Source organism: Microtus ochrogaster, chromosome X (genome assembly GCF_000317375.1).
Source record: "Microtus ochrogaster isolate Prairie Vole_2 chromosome X, MicOch1.0, whole genome shotgun sequence".
Lineage (NCBI taxonomy): Eukaryota > Metazoa > Chordata > Mammalia > Rodentia > Cricetidae > Microtus > Microtus ochrogaster.
The window spans coordinates 10,833,435-10,851,501 of NC_022026.1; the positions used below are offsets into that span (position 1 = coordinate 10,833,435).

Sequence of the window (18,067 nt, forward strand, 5' to 3'; positions counted from 1 at the left end):
GTAGCCGTGTAGCCGCTTTTGGAAATCTCAAGGTCCTGCTTCCTCGAACTCCTGGGAGCAGGGGCTGCAAGTGAGTGCCACCACTCCCAGCCTCAGCTTGCTGTTTTAATGAGTAACTATGTCGTCGTGTTCCCTTTTAAAGCTCTAGCATCTGCCATCCGACTTGCCATTCAGAAGCGAGCTCTGTAATGTCCGTTGACTAGGTGCCTGGAGAGTAAGTAGATGGATCTCTTAAGAGCGAGGGCGAGCTGGAGCAAAGCAACTGGTGCTCCAGAGCTGAGCAAGGAAGTCGGGGCTTCCAGGACCCGGGAGAGGTAGCTCTAGCCACTAAGATCAGCTGCTGAGATCAGGACAGACAGCTCTGTCAGTTTTCGCGGCTGCATCAGAGGATGGGGGTACAGAATCTTAGCTCAGACGGTCCTTTTTAAGTCGGGGCCTCTGCTGAGTGTGAAGTACAAAACAGAAGCAGTAACTGGAGCCTGAAGGGGAAGACCAAAGAGCGTTGGTGGGAGTGCACTGGTGAATCACTAGGAGAAAGGTGGTGCCTTTGTCATATCCTCAGGCACTAAGCAAGTGATAACAGGCTGTATCCATCAGTCCTGATAATAGGGACTGACTACCAGACCTAGGCCCGAAAATAACTGAATCCACTGATAATTGTCTTTGGACCTCTGCATTTCTGTCTCACTGTCTAAGGTACTCACTGCCAACATCTCCTGTTGTGGCCATTTGTCTTTTCTTTACTAGACTTTAATCAGTTGGAAGGAGAAGCTGTGTCTTCCTCATTATTGAGTTGTAGCTCGCCACAGTGCTTTATAAGCATCAGGCAGTGGACGGCTGCCTCGGGCGTACACCTTTATCAGATTGTACTGTATTGGTTTACTTGACAGCCTCGGTATTTTCACCCTGAACTCAATGGGCTTGTACTGGATTCATCTTTGTTTCCTTTCGGTTCGGAACTTAGTTTTGCAAGCTTTTATTGAATTAAACTGTGTTCAAATAAGTGTACGAATGAAAGAATGAATTAAAGTCAATAAAATATGGGCGGGGGGGGTGTCAAATAAAAAAGACTACACACTGTTTAGCCACTGCCTTTTCTTTTACATCTGTGTCATTGTGAACTTCAATAAGCCTGTAAAACTTGGTGGAAGACCTATGATTTACATACAGTTTAAATGGAATACACATTGTGGATCTTCTTATGCAAATCTCTAGTCACTCCCTGGAGCGAAACTGTAGGCAAAGGGCAGGGGAAGTAGATTATCTTTTTTTTCTTCTTTGTTTTGTTTTTCCAAGACAGGGTTTCTCTGTAGCTTTGGAGCTTGTCCTGGAACACGCTCTGTAGACTAGGCTGGCCTCAAACTCACAGAGATCTGCCTGCCTCTGCCTCCCGAGTGCTGGGATTAAAGACATGCGCCATCACCTCCCAACATAGATGTATCTTTTTTTTTTTGGTTTTTCGAGACAGGTTTCTCTGAATAGATGTATCTTTTAAGAGTGAAGACGGAATAGATGAATCTTTTAAGGGTGAAGGCAAGCTAGAGCAAACCAGCTGATAGCCCTTAGCAAAGCCAGTCAATCCGAGTTTCAGAGCACAGGAGGGGTGTGATTGAGAGCACAGCCTTAGTTTCTGAAATCAGGACAGATAGCTCCTAGCTGAGCTAGAGAAAAGTTCCTTGTAGCTAAATGATTGATTTTTAGACCCTCAGTGGGTTCCATTTGAATGAATCAATTTTAGATCACTATGGTTACTGTTTTCTTGGGCATTGAAATTTAAGGTTGACCTTGAAAAAAAAAAAGGTTGATGAAACACTATGTAAAAAAGCATTGGATCCAGAATGTAAATCCACTTCCATTGCAAGAAAAAAGTCACGTGAAAGACATCTTTAAAGGCTCACTGGTTTGTGACTTTTTTTCCTGTTCTTTCTTTTTTAAAAATGGTTTTCCTCTCACAGAGGCCAGAAGATAACAAAAGTAGACCCTCATAGAAGGTATACTATGTCTCCAGGCATTCTTCTCCTGTGCTTTGCATAAATTAACTCATTTCTCACACTCATTTGAGAAGGATACCGTTAAGTTCTCCATTTTAGAACTGACAAGTCTGAGGGACCAGAGGTCCTACAACGTGACCAAGGTCATGGAGCTAGACGTGAGCTTGACTGAGATTCAGTCAAGACTATGGCTCCAATATGCCAAAACAGAGCGCCGGCTTAGGTCTTTGGTTCATCTTTGTGGGTTATAAAGAAAATCATTGTCTTAATCACTCGTCTTTTTTGACTACGACAACCCCAGCCGGCTATACACGGGAGACGGTAATACATGCTTCAGCCGCATCCTTATTCTTCCTCGCAATAAACTTGGGAGGTTATTTTATCTTCATTTCCAAGACCAAGAAACAAGCAAACAAAAAAAATTAAGGTTGAGGAATTAAAACGATTGGCCCGAGGATTGCCGTACGAACGGGAAAATTACACTGGAAGCTCTGTCTTTGCTAGCAGTGAAATCAGGCAAAAGGAGGACCCCACAGGGATGCCAGGAGAGTACAATGAAATAATGGATGTAAAAAGGCCTCGAAGAACAAGTGCAAGGGCTAAGGCCTGTGCATTTGAGTCACTGGAAAACCGGTTCCCCAAGACCAGGTCCCAGAGTTTCTGGCCCCAACCCAGCGCCTTCTCCTCCCAGTGCCCAGCTTTCTCTTCAAATTCCTTTCTCAGTCTCCACTGATCCTGCCCCCAAAGCCTCAGCCGAGCGGCAGAACGGAGAATAGAAGGTACGCGCGGGAGCAGGAGGCGGGGCCGCCGCCCCAAGCCTTTCGAGGGGGGCTGGTCTGCGCGCTTGCGCTGTACTTCGGCGGCTTCACCCGCCCCGGCTTGGTGGCCAATCAGAGTCCCAGGCGCGCTGGAGACGTCTTAACGTCCTGTGGGTCGTGTGCGTAAGGAGGGAGGTAACGTAAGGGCGCTCTGCAAGCCCGTCTCTCCTCGAATGAAAGGAAACAACCCCCGGCGACAGAACCCCGCTCTTCGGCTGTGCCGAAGAACCGACGCCCGCCTTCCTCGTCTTCCCTCGTGGGCGCTGTCCTCCCGTCGCCCGCCCATCGGGCCAGGCTGGTGAGTTCCCCGCTGGAGCTAAGGGCCCCCCATTCTCTGTCTGGCGGGAGAAGACGAGAAGGATGGCGGTGGCCAGGCCGCCGCCCCTGCCCGTTGTTACGGGGGTACTCGCGGTGGTCTCCTTCATTGTCAGGGACCCCCAGAAGCGCCGCGCTTTGTCGGTGAGCGCTGCAGAGGCTGGCGACCTAGTGCCTCGGGGGCGCTGAGGCGGCAATCTGGACTTCGGGGGAGGGGGCTTCACACTAGAGGAGGGAAAAACTGGGATGGGGGGGGTTAAAAAACTCTATACTGTTGCTTAGATCGTTTTAGGGGTAAGGAGGGTGACTCCTAGTTTCGAAGTGTAAGAGAAAAAAATGGTTAGGATGGCTTGAGGCTGAGCCCTATGGAATGAGGGGGAGAAAAAGAAAAACTCCCGGGCGAGGAGAATCCGGTGAAAGTGATGGAGAAGGAGATGCTGTGGAGTAAGAGCCTTAGAGGACGAACTCCTGGAGGAGGGAGGGGTGGGAAGAAAGTGCTACGACGATATTTTCCTGAATTCCAGAGATTTGGCCAAGGACAATTGGTGGGGGGGGGGCGACCCCCGATTATCTGGTTGAAAGGAACCTGCCGAAGTATTGGAAAAGAGGATAGTTTTTCGAGTTTATCCAGCGCTTTGGTTAGAGGGAGATCTAGGAGTCTAGTGTGTGATTGGGGAATAAATAACGGAGAGAAGTCCGCTCTGTTATGTGCCTGGTCCTTTATTACATGAGCGAACAGTAAGGCGTTCTTTTACAATTTCTATTCGTTTCGATATTCTGCATGAAAGTGAAAAAGAAATCTTTTGATCTTTGAAAAGCCTTTAATTTTCCTTTGGTTCCTACGTAATATCAGGTCTTCTTCATACAGTTCAAATTTTTTTTTCACTACCCTTTGGCTTGAAACAACTGGAAAATTCCTTTAGTTTCCTTTTGAATAACCGCAAAATGCAGTGCGAAGCATGTAATAATATCGTGCAACCAAATTCAGGTGCCTTTCTGGTATATCTCTTATTCGTTTATTTCTCTCTTCTGGAACTTTCCTTATAGAAAAGCTGTGTTATCTTTGGAGGATCTTGCTTCTATCTGTACATTTCAACTGGCTTGCATGCGGAAGGGATTTCATCTTCCGGAACTGCAGTTTTGTTTTGTTTGTTTCTCTGTGGAAAACGTTCTTTTCAGATACCAGCCATTGAACGAGCTCTCGAGCTGGTTCTCGAATGCCATCCTTGGTTGTCCAGGTGATTTTCTACCTTGGTGCTTCATAGCATCTTGAAAAAAACAGAAATGCATTCATTGTTTCAGCTGCGTGTGTTTTTCATACGTTTGTTTAAACAACGTATCCCATAAAGATGTTGTCTCTTTCTGCTTTAGACATTATCTTTCTTCAAAGGGAACGGTCTCATTGTCAGGGGAAAGTATTGAACTTTGAGCTGTGCCTGCTCTTGAAAATATTTAAATTAAAACGAAAGCGCTAAATAGATGCGGATGATTATGAACCCTATAGTAGTGATGCTTTTGAATGGCTGTATTCTGCTTACCCCGAGACCACAAATGTGACAGCAGTAGATAAAAATCTGTATTTTTATGATAGACAGTTTGTTGGGCGTCATTGTTTCCATGATGGTCTCTGCTGCTGCGTGTTTTAAGAAGGCAGATGTGAAAATCGGCAAGCTATGCATACATGCATTATTTGAATTTTAGTGGAAAAATCCAGTTAGTCATTGCATAGCAGGGCAAAAATTTAATCGTTTGTTGCACATTTATGTGTTTCTGCTCACTTTACAAATAAAATATAAACTAATTACCAGGAAATAAATGAATATTTTAAAATGCAAAATTAGGCATATGTTTGTTCTTCTTTAGATTTTGGAATCATTAATATCTAGAAAAGCAGGTTCCGAAAATTAAGAGGAACGATGTACCTGTTTATTAGTGAAACGAGGCAATATTTAATAAGAATAGAATGGGGGTACGATTTCAGAATCAATTTTGGGAATAAAGAGTGATTTTTCCCTCTAGAAATTTTGCTTAAGTCAGTTTTTTTTAAAAACCAGTGCTAGGATTGTATAGGGAGAGCACATTAAAGATGCCTATGAAAATTAGATTTATTTATAATGTACCATCCTTTCAGCTGGCCTGGATGACCTGGAGAAATGCTGAATACATCATGGTGACTTCACAGTGCTATTATTCTTTGCACAGTAGTAGAAGAAACTCATTTAGAACTCCAGGAGTATATCTGGGTGCTATTTATGAATCTTGGATGTTTTTGCATAGCTGTAAAAACTGGAGCAGCTATATTTTTCATAAAGCAACTGGACACATACTTGCCTGAGCAAATGCAAACACACTTCCCCTTTTGTTTCTTTTGTTTCTCTGTTGTCCTTTTTTTAATGCTAAAAGATTAGCTACCTATTTTCAGTCTGTTTCTCAGTGTTCTGAAATCAGTACTATTGAGAAGTACCCTGTGGCACTTGGGAGACTGAGGCATTTAAATTAAAGATAGCATTAATAGTTTGTTAGACCATCAAAGCAGAGACTGCAAGACCTTTGAAGTCTTGTTCAAAAGAGAATATTGGATGTAAATTAATGAGAAGAAATGTTTTCTTTGTGGCTTCCCATTACATTACATCGAGATGATCCACGTTGAGCAGAGCGGAGTGGTTGTAGATACTGCATCACCTTGCTGCTGCTTGCCCTGGTGGTGGTGGTGAACAGATGCTTCTCAGCACTAACGACTGAGTTATTAGTGAGCCAAGTCTCCAAACGTAATGTCATGAAATGTTCAAATCTATATAAGTGGCAATTTAATAAGCTATTTTGAAGACAGAAGTTTGAGATTCTATTGATTGTGATGTATGTTATGGCAACCTGGGCCTAAGCTGCTTACTCCCATTAATGGGGTGAATTATACAGGTCAAAACACTGATTTGAAATTTGTTGAGTGATGGCATTGAATGATCTGCGTTAAGAATGATGATGCAAATCTGTAGACTTCTGTGTTACAGTTTTTCTTCCCTTTTTTGGTTTGACTGTACAACCTATAATTATAATCTGATCAACTGCAAGACTCATTCAGAAGCATTTTCCTTCCACTGCACAGTATTGCTAACTTCTGTATAGAAGTTACTGCATGTAGAAGACCACTGTTGGTTTGGCTTTTAATAAACAGATAGGATAAATCTCAGCCAAATAAAATGGTTTAGTAAACCATTTTAAGGTCCTAACGACTGTATTTTTGGTACAATATTAGAAGCTTTAGTATTTTATTACATGGAAAAGGAACAGAATAGCAAGGATCTGAAGTCATAAACATTTTCTTAAATTTGAACTCGATTTCAAGTGTTAAAAGTAGTTGTTTCAAAGTTATGGTTAATTTTGCTTCTAATACTTTATCATTATGTGAACTGGAAGAAAGTAAGCAATTAAATCAGTTCTCAATATTTTTTAGTTTAATTTGTAGTTTTCAATTATTCATAGATCTTTATCATATTTCCTTGATGGCCATCTACCTATACTTGAAAGAATATTTTTTTATTAATTACTAGTGTGTCGTGCCAGCCTGGACCATAAATTATTTCTCAGGACCAGAGGGGAGGCCTCATACTCATGATCTTTTGCCTGAGACTCCTAAATGTTGAGATTCTAGCCACGCACCACTGTATGCAGTAGCTTTGCTATACATTCTTCTCCGCACAAACGTAGTTTTATCCACATGGCTCCTAATTGGAACTCATTTTGATTTCTCTCACTCTAGACTTGATTGCATTCTCTATTTCCCTCTCAGAATACGTATTACATATGGAAGGCATCTTGGGCTTTAGTATTTATACTAATGTTTAAGTAACTTGTAAAATCTAGGTCAGACATTAAACTACTTGCATGGGAGTGTATAATGTTTAAATGAAATTAACCATTTTGTGCCATTCTTATTCTCTGTAGCATTTCTTGAGGCTTAAAGTTCTAAAAGCAGTTTAAAAATCATGTCAAGCTCAGTTGAACAGAAAAAAGGGTCTACAAGACAGCGCAAATGTGGCTTTTGTAAGTCAAATAGAGACAAGGAGTGTGGACAGTTACTAATATCTGAAAACCAGAAGGTGGCAGCACACCATAAATGCATGGTGAGTATGTTATCAATTAAGAGACTTCAACCCTTCCTCAGAGAGAATCTTAACACATTAGTATTACTGGATATGAAAGCAAAATGCTGTTAAATTTTTAAGAAATAGTTTAATACTATGTAATGTCATTTTAGTAGAAAATTCATTTTTAAGTTTAATATTTTATTCGTTGTCTTGATGTAATTATATATGAACCTTACTGTTTCCAAATGTATTTATAGCTCTTTTCATCTGCTTTGGTGTCGTCACATTCCGATAATGAGAGTCTTGGTGGATTTTCTATTGAAGATGTCCAAAAGGAAATTAAAAGGGGAACAAAGCTGGTGAGTTGGTATTTCTGCCTCTTGAGCATAAAAAATATTTTAAACTCACAAAGAAGGAAATTGCTTATCTTAAAGTGTACTACTTCATAAATTTTAGATAAATTTAAACTGTGGGTTCTTTTTATTTTCTAGCCAGTAAAATCTAAAGCTTGATTTGTTTATAACTCAAGCAAAAGAAGTGGATCGCTATCTGTACTATTGGAATATTTCTCCTTCAAAGGAAAATCTTCTTTAAGGCTGTGATCACTTACTAAACAGATAGTTCACTTAATTTGCATGTATCATGTTTAGAATCTTCATTTGAATGTATTTTTCATAATTCTGGTATGTCTTTCCTTTTCATCATAAGATTAGTGTGGATCATCACAAACTAAGACGGCAGTGCCTCCTCCACAGGAAAAGGATAACTTGCTAACAAAATACTATTCTGTGGTTTGGCTGTATGACACAGCATTTATGACTTTGGATAACTTTGGTGAATTTTCCAGGAGTTTTCCGAAGCTGCGCTAGAGTTATGTTCCTGTAGTTATCTTCACCACCAGTAACCAGATTGGCAGAATGGTATATTTCTCCTTGGGAAAAGTAGCATCATCTTCATTGGTATTTACAACAAACGACTTACCACACAACATTTAATTGATTGACAGATTGCTTTCTCTTTGGCTGTTTCTCTTGCTTGAGCTCTTTATTGAAATTATATCCATTGTTGTAGTAAGATCTTAACTGTGAACATATCTTATCATTCCAGCCCTAAACTGTATGTAATAATAGAAAAGATCTTTTTTAATGTGATTTTTCTTTGGTGGTTTTATATTACTTCATAACTGTAGTGTACTGTTTTTGTTTTTGTTTTTTTTTTTTTTTTAAGAAACAGAACACCAGTGTTTTTATTTCATGGTCCTTAAAACAAATTAAGATGCAACAAGAAAATGCTATTTACTTAAAATTATTGTTGTAAACCTTATTGCTTCATTTATTCTTTGTCATTAGAAGTAAAAACCCTTTCTCTTCTTGGTGTTAGAGATTGCACCACTTAACATGCCTCCTATAGTCAGACAGGTATGGTATTGGCCCCTGATACTGAAATAGAATTAAGAAACTCAGTGCCTTCTTTTTATGCATGTTACATGAAGCAGAAGTACACATCTGTCAGTATTGCTGTAGTTAATCTAGATTCAATGCATTTGAGCCTGTTTGTAAAGAAAATACCAGATCGTGATACAAGTTTTACTATTAGGAACTATTTTGTTTTGAATGTGGGGTGTTAATCTGTTAATCCCTACCCCCAGGTATAGTGTGCTGTAAATAACTCAACTTGCTTCTTGATCTATTGAGTGGGATAATATTAAGGGTTAAAATCCCAGAAATAGGAATAAACTTGGGCTTGGATCCCAGCTCTGTCACTAACTGGTGACCCTGAATATATTATTTACTTCCCTAGCCATGTGTCCTTGTTCAAGGGATAATGAACATAGTTAGTTGTTCCACAGAGTTATTATTAGGATTTAAAGAGCATATACAGGACTAAGTATGGTGCTCAGCACGTAACATAAGTTAAGACTTGGTAAATGCTAGCCACCTCTGTAGTTATTCCTTATAGATAAAAGTAAGATTCTGCTAATATCATTGAAGACTTCCGAAAGCATGCTAGGCAGAGAAGTCATGAGATCAAGTATTTCTTTGGTGCTTGAGCTAGAACCCACAGTCTTAAAGATGTTAAGCATGTGCTCAACTATTAAGCTACGTCTCCAGCCCTGTAGCCTTCTTCCTGGATAATTCCCACAGACACATTGATGTTACCCGAGACAAGTCATTAACTGACTTGTCTTTTTGCCACCTATCAGTAGATACTGTTTTACCATCACATACTAGACATCAACAACAAATAGTTATAAAAGGTAGAACTATTTCCCATAGGCAGGTGGCATAGCTCACTGGTAAAACGTGTTTAAAGCTTGCATGCTGTTGCCAAGCATTAACTCTCTAAGAGCTATGACTTATTTCAAAAGCTATTTGACACCCTGGGCATCTTGAATTGTGGAGTAGTTAGAAAAGAGGAGTGTATCAGAGCCCAGACAGTTCTCTTCTTCTTCCTTCATCCAAAGTGTTAGAATTTAAATTACTTATGTAGTGAATTGGAGAGCAGCATTTGTTTCACCTTGAAATAACTTCATAAAAATTAAAATTTTTGTTTTTATTTTGTGTGCATGAGTGTTTGCCTACTTGTATGTATGTATATATTATGTATATGCACTATGTGCATGCCTGGGGCCCATGGAATTCAGAAGAGAGTGTCAGATTCATTCAATATTGGTAACTCTTGAGAACCTGGATCCTCTGAAAGAGCAACAAGTACCCTTAACTACTGAACCATCTTGACAGCCCCTTAAAATTTATCCTGATACTTACTTTTATTTTTAATTATGTGTATATCTGTATTTGTGTAGCGGTATGTGCATATGAGTGCAGTTACCCATGGAAGCCAGGAGAAGACATTGGATTTCTTGGAGCAGGAATTATAGGCAGTTAGGAGTTGCCTGATACACGTGCCGGTAGTAGAACTTGGGTCTTCCGCAAAAGCAGTATATACTCTTAACTACTGGACTTTTTCTCCAGGCTCTGAAGTAACTTTAGCTTTCAGGTTTTTTCCTTGCTTATATTGTTTTCTTTTTTATGAGATATACTTCCAAGTAACCAAAATTCTTTACTGTTTTCTTTACTTTTCCCAGTGTAGATTGGTCTAGGCAATAAAAGGACTACAAATCAAATAGGAAAGAAGAAAAAATAAAGAGTTCTATATATCTTAAACTACATATAAACCAAGTAACTAGTGTCCCTGGTCAGCTTTTTAAGGCATTTGATTCTGTGAGCCTTTCTGCCCTGGCTCAAGGTCATATGCATTTGAGATGAAAAGGGTCACGGATACCCACTGAAAACAAAAGCAGGAGCCCAGATTCCTGAGTACATTCATGGCAGATTTTAGTCGGTACCTGGCATTGCTTCCAAAGGTCTCCATTTGCCCCAGGGAAAAGTGGGTGCAGGTGGCTAGATGGGAGTCTTGCAAAGGTGGGAATACAAGCAAGAAGTATGTGCAGGTATGTGATTCCTTGCAGCCACGGGCAGTTCTTCACGATTTCCATATCAACGTCAAGGATCACAGAGGAAAGCTATTTTGTACGAACATGTTCATCTCTTTCCATTATTTTAAATATATAGGCCCTAGATGTATGAAGAGAAAAAAAAACTTTTTGTAGTTTAGTCATTTATTTTTCCACAATGATTTCCAGTTCTTATTGGAGCCATAAAGACACCACAACTGTACCCTGCACCAGCTGTGCTTTGTTTTTGAGCTAGAGTCTTCTGTGTCCCAAGCAGGCTTCAAACTTACCATGCAGTTGAGGATAGCTTTGATTCCTAATTCTCCTAACTCCTCTCCTCAGGTGTTGTGATATTATAGATCCTATACTCACCTGTAAAGTTTATCCTTAATTGTCTAGCCATATAGAAAAAAATGTGATTTCCAAGTAAAGCTATTAGTTATCATTGCCTTTTTGAATTTCTCATGAGGAGACACTTGAATGTGGTATTTGAAGAATATATTCTTTCTGAAGTTACTTGGTGAGGTCACTAAGATCTACACTGATAGTTACTTTTACTAATTGCTACCTGTGTCAGATAGATCACAGACGTCAAAAGAATCCAGGAGGTCATGTAGTTTACCTTCCTTACTCCTAGGCAAGATTACCTAAGTTCCCCAAGATGATCTGCCCCTCTGCTCTGTTCTGCTGTTAGGAAATTGTGATTCTACTCAAGTCATATGAAATAAGAACAGCAATGTATTTGAGAAACTCATCCCTTTGTAATTCAAGTATGTTTCTTAATTTCTATGTCTGTCTCCATTAAAGAAATACTTATGACTTTTTCTTCCTTTACTTAAAAAGAATCCTTCCTATACACAGCGACCATCCTCACATGATTCCCAAACTTGCCTATTTTCAGATGAGAATTTTTGCCATACCTCATAAACTCCCCTGAATGTTTTACACTTTTTATAGTAGTAGAACTAGCTGACACTCATTGAGTGCTCAGTATGTGCTAAGGACTAGGCTAAGTGTTTTAACTACATGATCCTAATTAATCCTCACAATCATACTTCAAGAAAGGGTTCATTCTTGCCGTATATGAAAGGAAGCAGGCTCAGAGAAGCAGAGTAACCTGAATGTCTATGGTCATAGAGCTAGTATGTGACAGACCTCAGATTTGAATCCAGGGCCCGTACTCCTAATCACAGGTTATGCCAACTGTCCTTTTAAGCTGCTTCATGTCAAATTACATTTTATTAAAGTATGATGATAGTTTTCTAATAAAGATTGCTGATTTTAGGACACACTCAGGCTTCTATTGCTTAATCTATTTTATCAATAGCATTCATTATCTTGCTTACTGTTAGGATAGACCCTTATATACATCCTAGGTAAAAATGGTCTATTATATCGGAGATATTTTTGTAGGCTCCGACCATAAGACAACTCATTCTGTATAGTCTTTACTCAGTAGCAAGGGAGTGTGTGGCACTGCAGAGGTAGGGTGTCTGTATTTATGATCTAAATAGATAACTCCTAATGTGTGTGTTCCTTCTTTTTTCAGGGGGACTCTTCCCTACTTAAAATGTTAAGAGTTTTCTAGAGGCAGTCAGGTATAGAAATGAAGTAGACTTGAGTGAGAATGATTACAGGTAGTTTGGTTGGTTGGTTTTTGGTTGTTATTTTGTGTTTGTTTGTTTTTTTGACACAGGGCTTCTTTGTCTATCTAGCTCTAGCTATCCTGGAACTAGTTCTTGTAGAACAGGGTAGCCTCATCTCAGAGATCTGCCTGCCTCTGCTTCCCGAGTACTGGGATTAAAGGCATGTGCCACCATTGCCTGGCCAGATTTCATTTTTTTTAAATATCAGATAAGAATTTTAACTCAGAATGAGGAAAGGCAAACAGGATTTTTCTGGAAACATGTTACATACAATAGGCACTGTGGAGAATAAAGCATAATGGGAATCGGAAAAGGGGTGGGTGTTCAGACAGGCACATTTAAGCTTTTATAAAATAGGTCTTACTATATAGTCCAGGCTGGACTTGGAATTCTCCTGTCCCAACCTCCTGAGTGCTAGGAGCACAGGTACCACAAAGCAAACTTTTTCTATAAAAGACCAGATAATAAATTTGTGAAGCTTTCCTCCAGCTATGTGTAATCAAAGACAATACAGAAAAAAAATGTTTATGGCTGTGCTCCAATTAAACTTCATTTACAAATTCAAGAAGTAGGCCATGTTGGGCTCACAGGACATCTGCCTTAGGATATTTGAGGAGGAAAAGAAGTAAATTTTCATCATGAAGATTTTTCACTTCTCTGTAACTATATGTACATGCATTATGAATGTATTAATGCTAGTGGGAATTCTTTAAAAAGTCAGTTATGGCATGCAGGTTAATTTTAATTTTGAGATATTTTACCAGAAATTTGTATTAAAGTGAACTTTGCATTTGGGATGATTAAGTAGAATAAGCAGTGATGGAGAAAACTGTCTTTGGCTATTATGGAAATGCATTTATTTAAATGCAGTCTTTTTCTTTGCCTTCATTTAGTATTTTTTATAATTGGGAACACTAACTTTATATCATCTAATTCTCATTTGTGTTTGCTAATGGAGGAGAACCAAAACCAGCAAGATAAACTGAGAGCTTGAAGAGGTGTGCTCAGTGGTAAACTGTTTGCACAGTATGTTCAAGGCCCTGGGTTCCTTCCTCAGAACTGCAAAAACAATTGAGCAGCAATGGCAAATAATTTCTCTGTGCTTTAGGGGACTGTCTTAGTGTTTGAGTGTGGCTATGTTTTTGGCATTCTTCACAGATTAAATATAGCAAGCAGCCTGGCAGTTCACAGTATTCTCAGCTGCAAAGACCATAGCTGAGAAGAATCTAAACAAAAGGTCTGTGCTTACAAAATGGCTGAACTTTTCAGCTGAACAGAGGGAGAAAAGAAACTTCAAATGCTCCAATACGAGAACCTGTTTTTCTTATCAGACATGATTCAGGTAATTGGATAGAATAAAATCAGAGGGTTAGATTAGGCAAGAACTTCATAGACCGAGTTTGTTGTCCTCCATTTTTTTTTCTTTTTTGGTTTTTCGAGACAGGGCTTTTCTGTAGCCTTGGAGCTTGACCTGGAACTAGCTCTTATAGACCAGGATGGCCTTGAACTCACAGAGATCTGCCTCCCAAGTGCTGGGATTAAAGGTGTGAACCCCTCAGCTGTTCTCCAATTTCTAAGACTCCCCCCCAATTCTTTTGGTTAGTCTATATGTACTCTGGTTAAAAAACAAAAAAAAAAAGTACCCAGTGCTTTTCATTGGCCCTATTTTTTTTTAGAGGCACCTGGAAGTTTAAAGTCTAAATATGTCTTGTAAGCAAGATTACCTTCTCATTTTTCAAGAATTTGACAATGTTCAGATTTTATTGATTTTTTTTTTTTAGCTTCTTTTTAGACCTTCTAAGCAAGTTTTTATGTGCTATCGTAATAACACTGGTTTTGGAAACAAGAGTATGGCTATAAGATCACATAGAAACATTTTTGAGTTCATGCTGCACCCTTCCTGGCAGGGACAACAAGTAATTTGGTTACTGTCAGTTAACTAGGTAAGCCAGAGACTACTCTTGTCCATTTTGGATATGTGAGGTAGTATTCTAAACTATGATCCTGGGGATAATACAGCATTATTGAGGCATTCCTGACTATTTGCCCTAACTGTACTGTCCTGCTTTCTGGTTTTTATGGAAGACATTGTTATTACTGTCAAAAGAAGGAGTCAGACCACTGTAAGGTGAGCTTGCCTCTTATGAAAATATCCTAGATACAGTGTCCCTTTCTTTAGGTGCTTTTGACAATTTTCGTCTTTGCCTTACAGGCTCAGGACTATGGCTACTTTTCACATCTTCTTTTGCATTTTCTGTATTCCAAGCAGTTTTCTGATGCGAGTGTCTCCAGTGCTGTCAACAGTATTGCTCAACTGTGACTGTGTGTCTGTGCCGGGTGTTCCTCTGCTACATTGGGCTGCACGGAACTGTGCCAGACAGGTTTCTGTGTAGCCACTGGATTCTAGCTTTTCCACAAACACTTACTTTTTCTGCTTATCCATGAAGTTGGCAAGCTCCTTTTCATTTTCCTCCCCTCAGCTACTGAGAAAACTGTATTTTCCCTTTGTTCCTTAAGACTTTGTGGAGACTCAGGTTCGCTCTTGGTCTTGTTCAGTTGACTGCAGCACAGGTATTTTCTGCCGTCTGCTTCCTCTGGTAGCCCAGCTAAGATTTACTTTGAGTTCTTTCTGTGTCTTCTCATGCATGACTTGGTTCCTCTTTCATCTTTGGGTCAGCTCCTTGAGACTTGTTTCTGTGGTACAGCTGAACCCATGTTAACATAGCAGAACTTCTGGCTGTTACCATGACTTCTGACCATACTGTGGAAAAGGTTATGCAGTTACCTATAATAGGACAGGACCTTCTTTCCCAAGTCTCCAACTTTGACTCTGGAGATTCATTAGTTGAGGTTTCTCAGGTGTGTCCAGGAGTAAGCTGAAGGGGGTGGGTGAGAGAAGAGCAGTATCAGTGACACGTGTTTGCCTTTTTCACACAAGGGCATGGACTAGGATGTAAGCAGAGGAGCTGGGAATGAGCATTTATACAAACTACAGTGCAGGAAAGAAAACTTGCTCTCAAGAGAATATTTGATAGGTAGGTCAGCCCTGTTTTTGAGCAGGGAAAGGACACAATTGTTCTTAAAAAAGCCACGTCCCTGTCACATTAGTTTTCATTTTCCCTCATTGGAAGGTGCCAGGGATACAGAGAAAGCTTGACGAAAATGGCAGCTGACAGTCTTCTTCTGGAGGACAAATAGCGAGGATGACTGTGGCAAATTGCAGAGCAAATGTTTTCTGTAAAGGCAGATACTGGGTACTAGTGCTAGCTAGGGTGCTTATGACAAACCTTGCTGTGATGGCGATGGTGGGAATGGGGGCTCTTTTGTTTGTTTTTTGAGAAAGAGTCTTACTTTGTAGCCCTTGCTGGCTTGCAACTCATAGACATCTGCCTGCCCCTTCTTCTCCCTCCTTGGTGCTAAAATTGAAGGCATATGCCACCATGCCCATCCCTCTTTTAAATTATTTTTTCTTTAGTCTTTGAACATTTCATACGTTTATGGCACATTTATTTATTTATTTATTTATTTTTTTTTTTTTTTATTTATTTTTTAGTTTTTCGAGACAGGGTTTCTCTGTGGCTTTGGAGCCTGCCCTGGAACTAGCTCTGCTTGAAAACCAGGCTGGTCTCGAACTCACAGAGATCCGCCTGCCTCTGCCTCCCGAGTGCTGGGATTAAAGGCGTGCGCCACCACCGCCCGGCTGGTACATTTATTTTTATCATAGTTACTGACCATGACCTTCCTCCACCTCCTTCTAATGTCCCTCACCTTGTCATCCTACTAACTTCATGTCCTTTCTCTTTTGTTATTACTAGCCCCCTGGAGTCCAATTATTGCTGCCCGAAAATATATGTGTGTGGTGATAGCCACCAGGCTATGGGGAAACCTATCAGCAGCCAAGTCCCCAGAACAGGACAGTGGCTCTCTCTTCCTTTCTATTTCTTTTTTTTTTTTTTTAATTAAAGGGCCTTTCAGGCAGATCTTTGTAAGTTCAAAGCCAGTGTGGTTTACAGGATGAGTTTCAGGACAGCCAGGACTGTTTCACGGTGAAATCATGTCTCAAAAAGACAAAAAAGAAAGAAAAAAGAAAAGGCCTCTTTTTTGTTTCTGTTTGCCATAGCATTTCAGAAATGGTTCTACCTACTTACCTTTTTTCCTAGCTTCTTTAATTGTGATATTTATCTTTAAGCTCTCAATCTTGTTTCAAGAAGGGCTAATCTGTTCCTCTCTATACTCTGTATTCTTTCAACTGAATTGCCCTCAAGTTCACTTTTTCTAGTCCCAGATCAAACCATTTGTAAGTTATTTTGTGTGTGTTTTGTTTGTTTTAGTATGTGAGTGTATTGCATGTATTGTGCAGTGCCTTCATGGGTTAGAAGAGAGTTCTGGATCTCCTGAAAGTGGACTTAGAGATTGTTGTGACCCACTGTGAACTGACCCTGGGTCCTCTGCAAGAGCAACAAGTTCTCTTATCCAGGGAACCATCTCTCTAGCCACTGTTTGTTTCTGAATAAATCCTGAACTCAACTTGCCATCCAACTTGAAATTGCCTCAGTTTCCAGAGTTCTGCTATCAAAGGTATATGCCTACATCCAGTTCATTAGTTTTAGAATCATCTGAAGATAAATAGATAAAGTCTTCAATTTTTAAGTTTTTGTGTGTAAGATATTCCAGTCTTCAATAACAGAATTAACAAATTAATTATGTTGACAAAATCAGCAAATCTATTGAGCACTCTCTTAGTTTTCAGGGGGAGAGTGCTTGCCTACCATGCACAAAGGCCTGGGGGCCTTCTCTAGTGTTATAAAAAATAATAGAGAAGGGATGGTTAGGTAAAAATCTATCCACTTATAAATACTAGCCAAATAGGGAGGGAAATTGTAAGAACTAAGAGGAAGCTGGTATGTACCCTGTCCTGTAGGAATGGAGGGAAGAGAGTTGCTGCAGGCGTTGGGCTAAAGCGTGGATGATTAGGACAGCACAGTGAGAGGTGGAAGAGTGAGGGTAGAAATTCCTAACATTTGGAAGGCTGACACAGTTGGGAGTAGACTGGGCTACATACTGGGACCTTATGTCAAAAAAATAAAACAAGTGGATGGACAGATTGCTCAGTGGTTAAGAATACTGTATAGTGAGACTGTGGTGATGCAAGCCTTTAATCCCAGCACTCTGGAGGCAGAGGCAAGTAGATCTGTGAGTTCAAGGCCAGCCTGGTCTACAAAGTGAGTTCCCAGACAGCCAGGACTACACAGAGAAACCCTGTCTCAAAAAACAAAACAGAAACGAAACACACACACACACACACACACACACACACACACACACACACACACACACACACATATATACACACCTGTCTGTTCTTCCAGAAGACCAGGATTCAATTCCCATGGTGCCTCACAGCTGTCTGTAACTTCACTTCCCAGGGATCTGATGCCCTCATCATGCCTCCATGGACAAACACCCATAGAAAATAAGGAAAAACAAATTTTAAAGTATCACATAAATACCCTCACCCCCAAATCCAAAACTCCAAAGAAATTCTATTCCTTATCTTGACAAGTATTTTCTACTCTAAAATATTTTGTCCCATTCTTCATTGAATGGAACTGACAACAAAATAAGCTTTTGATTGCTTTAAAAACATGATCTTCCTATGTTGATGTACTTGGTTATTTATGAAATTGATTTCTGTTCCCATAGCAGCTTAAACAACTTACTTTGGATGTATCTGAATTCATAGCTCCCCCCCCCC

At 40.0% G+C, this 18,067-nt stretch overlaps 1 protein-coding gene across 2 annotated transcripts in view; it reads left to right on the forward strand.

Annotated features, from left to right (window-relative positions):
- Window positions 1-2,922: 2,922 nt before the first annotated feature.
- Phf6 (PHD finger protein 6) overlaps window positions 2,923-18,067 on the forward strand; it is a 41,894-nt gene continuing 26,749 nt past the window's right edge. Inside the window, exons 1-3 of one of the 2 annotated variants that reach the window (XM_005358461.3) lie at window positions 2,923-3,107; window positions 7,067-7,245; window positions 7,467-7,568. In XM_005358461.3, coding sequence (XP_005358518.1) covers window positions 7,108-7,245; window positions 7,467-7,568 — 240 coding nt within the window. In that variant the 5' untranslated portion in view covers window positions 2,923-3,107; window positions 7,067-7,107. Of the gene's footprint in view, window positions 3,108-3,132; window positions 3,269-7,066; window positions 7,246-7,466; window positions 7,569-18,067 lie in introns of those variants that run through there. The other variant, XM_026784844.1, reaches the window with a different exon arrangement.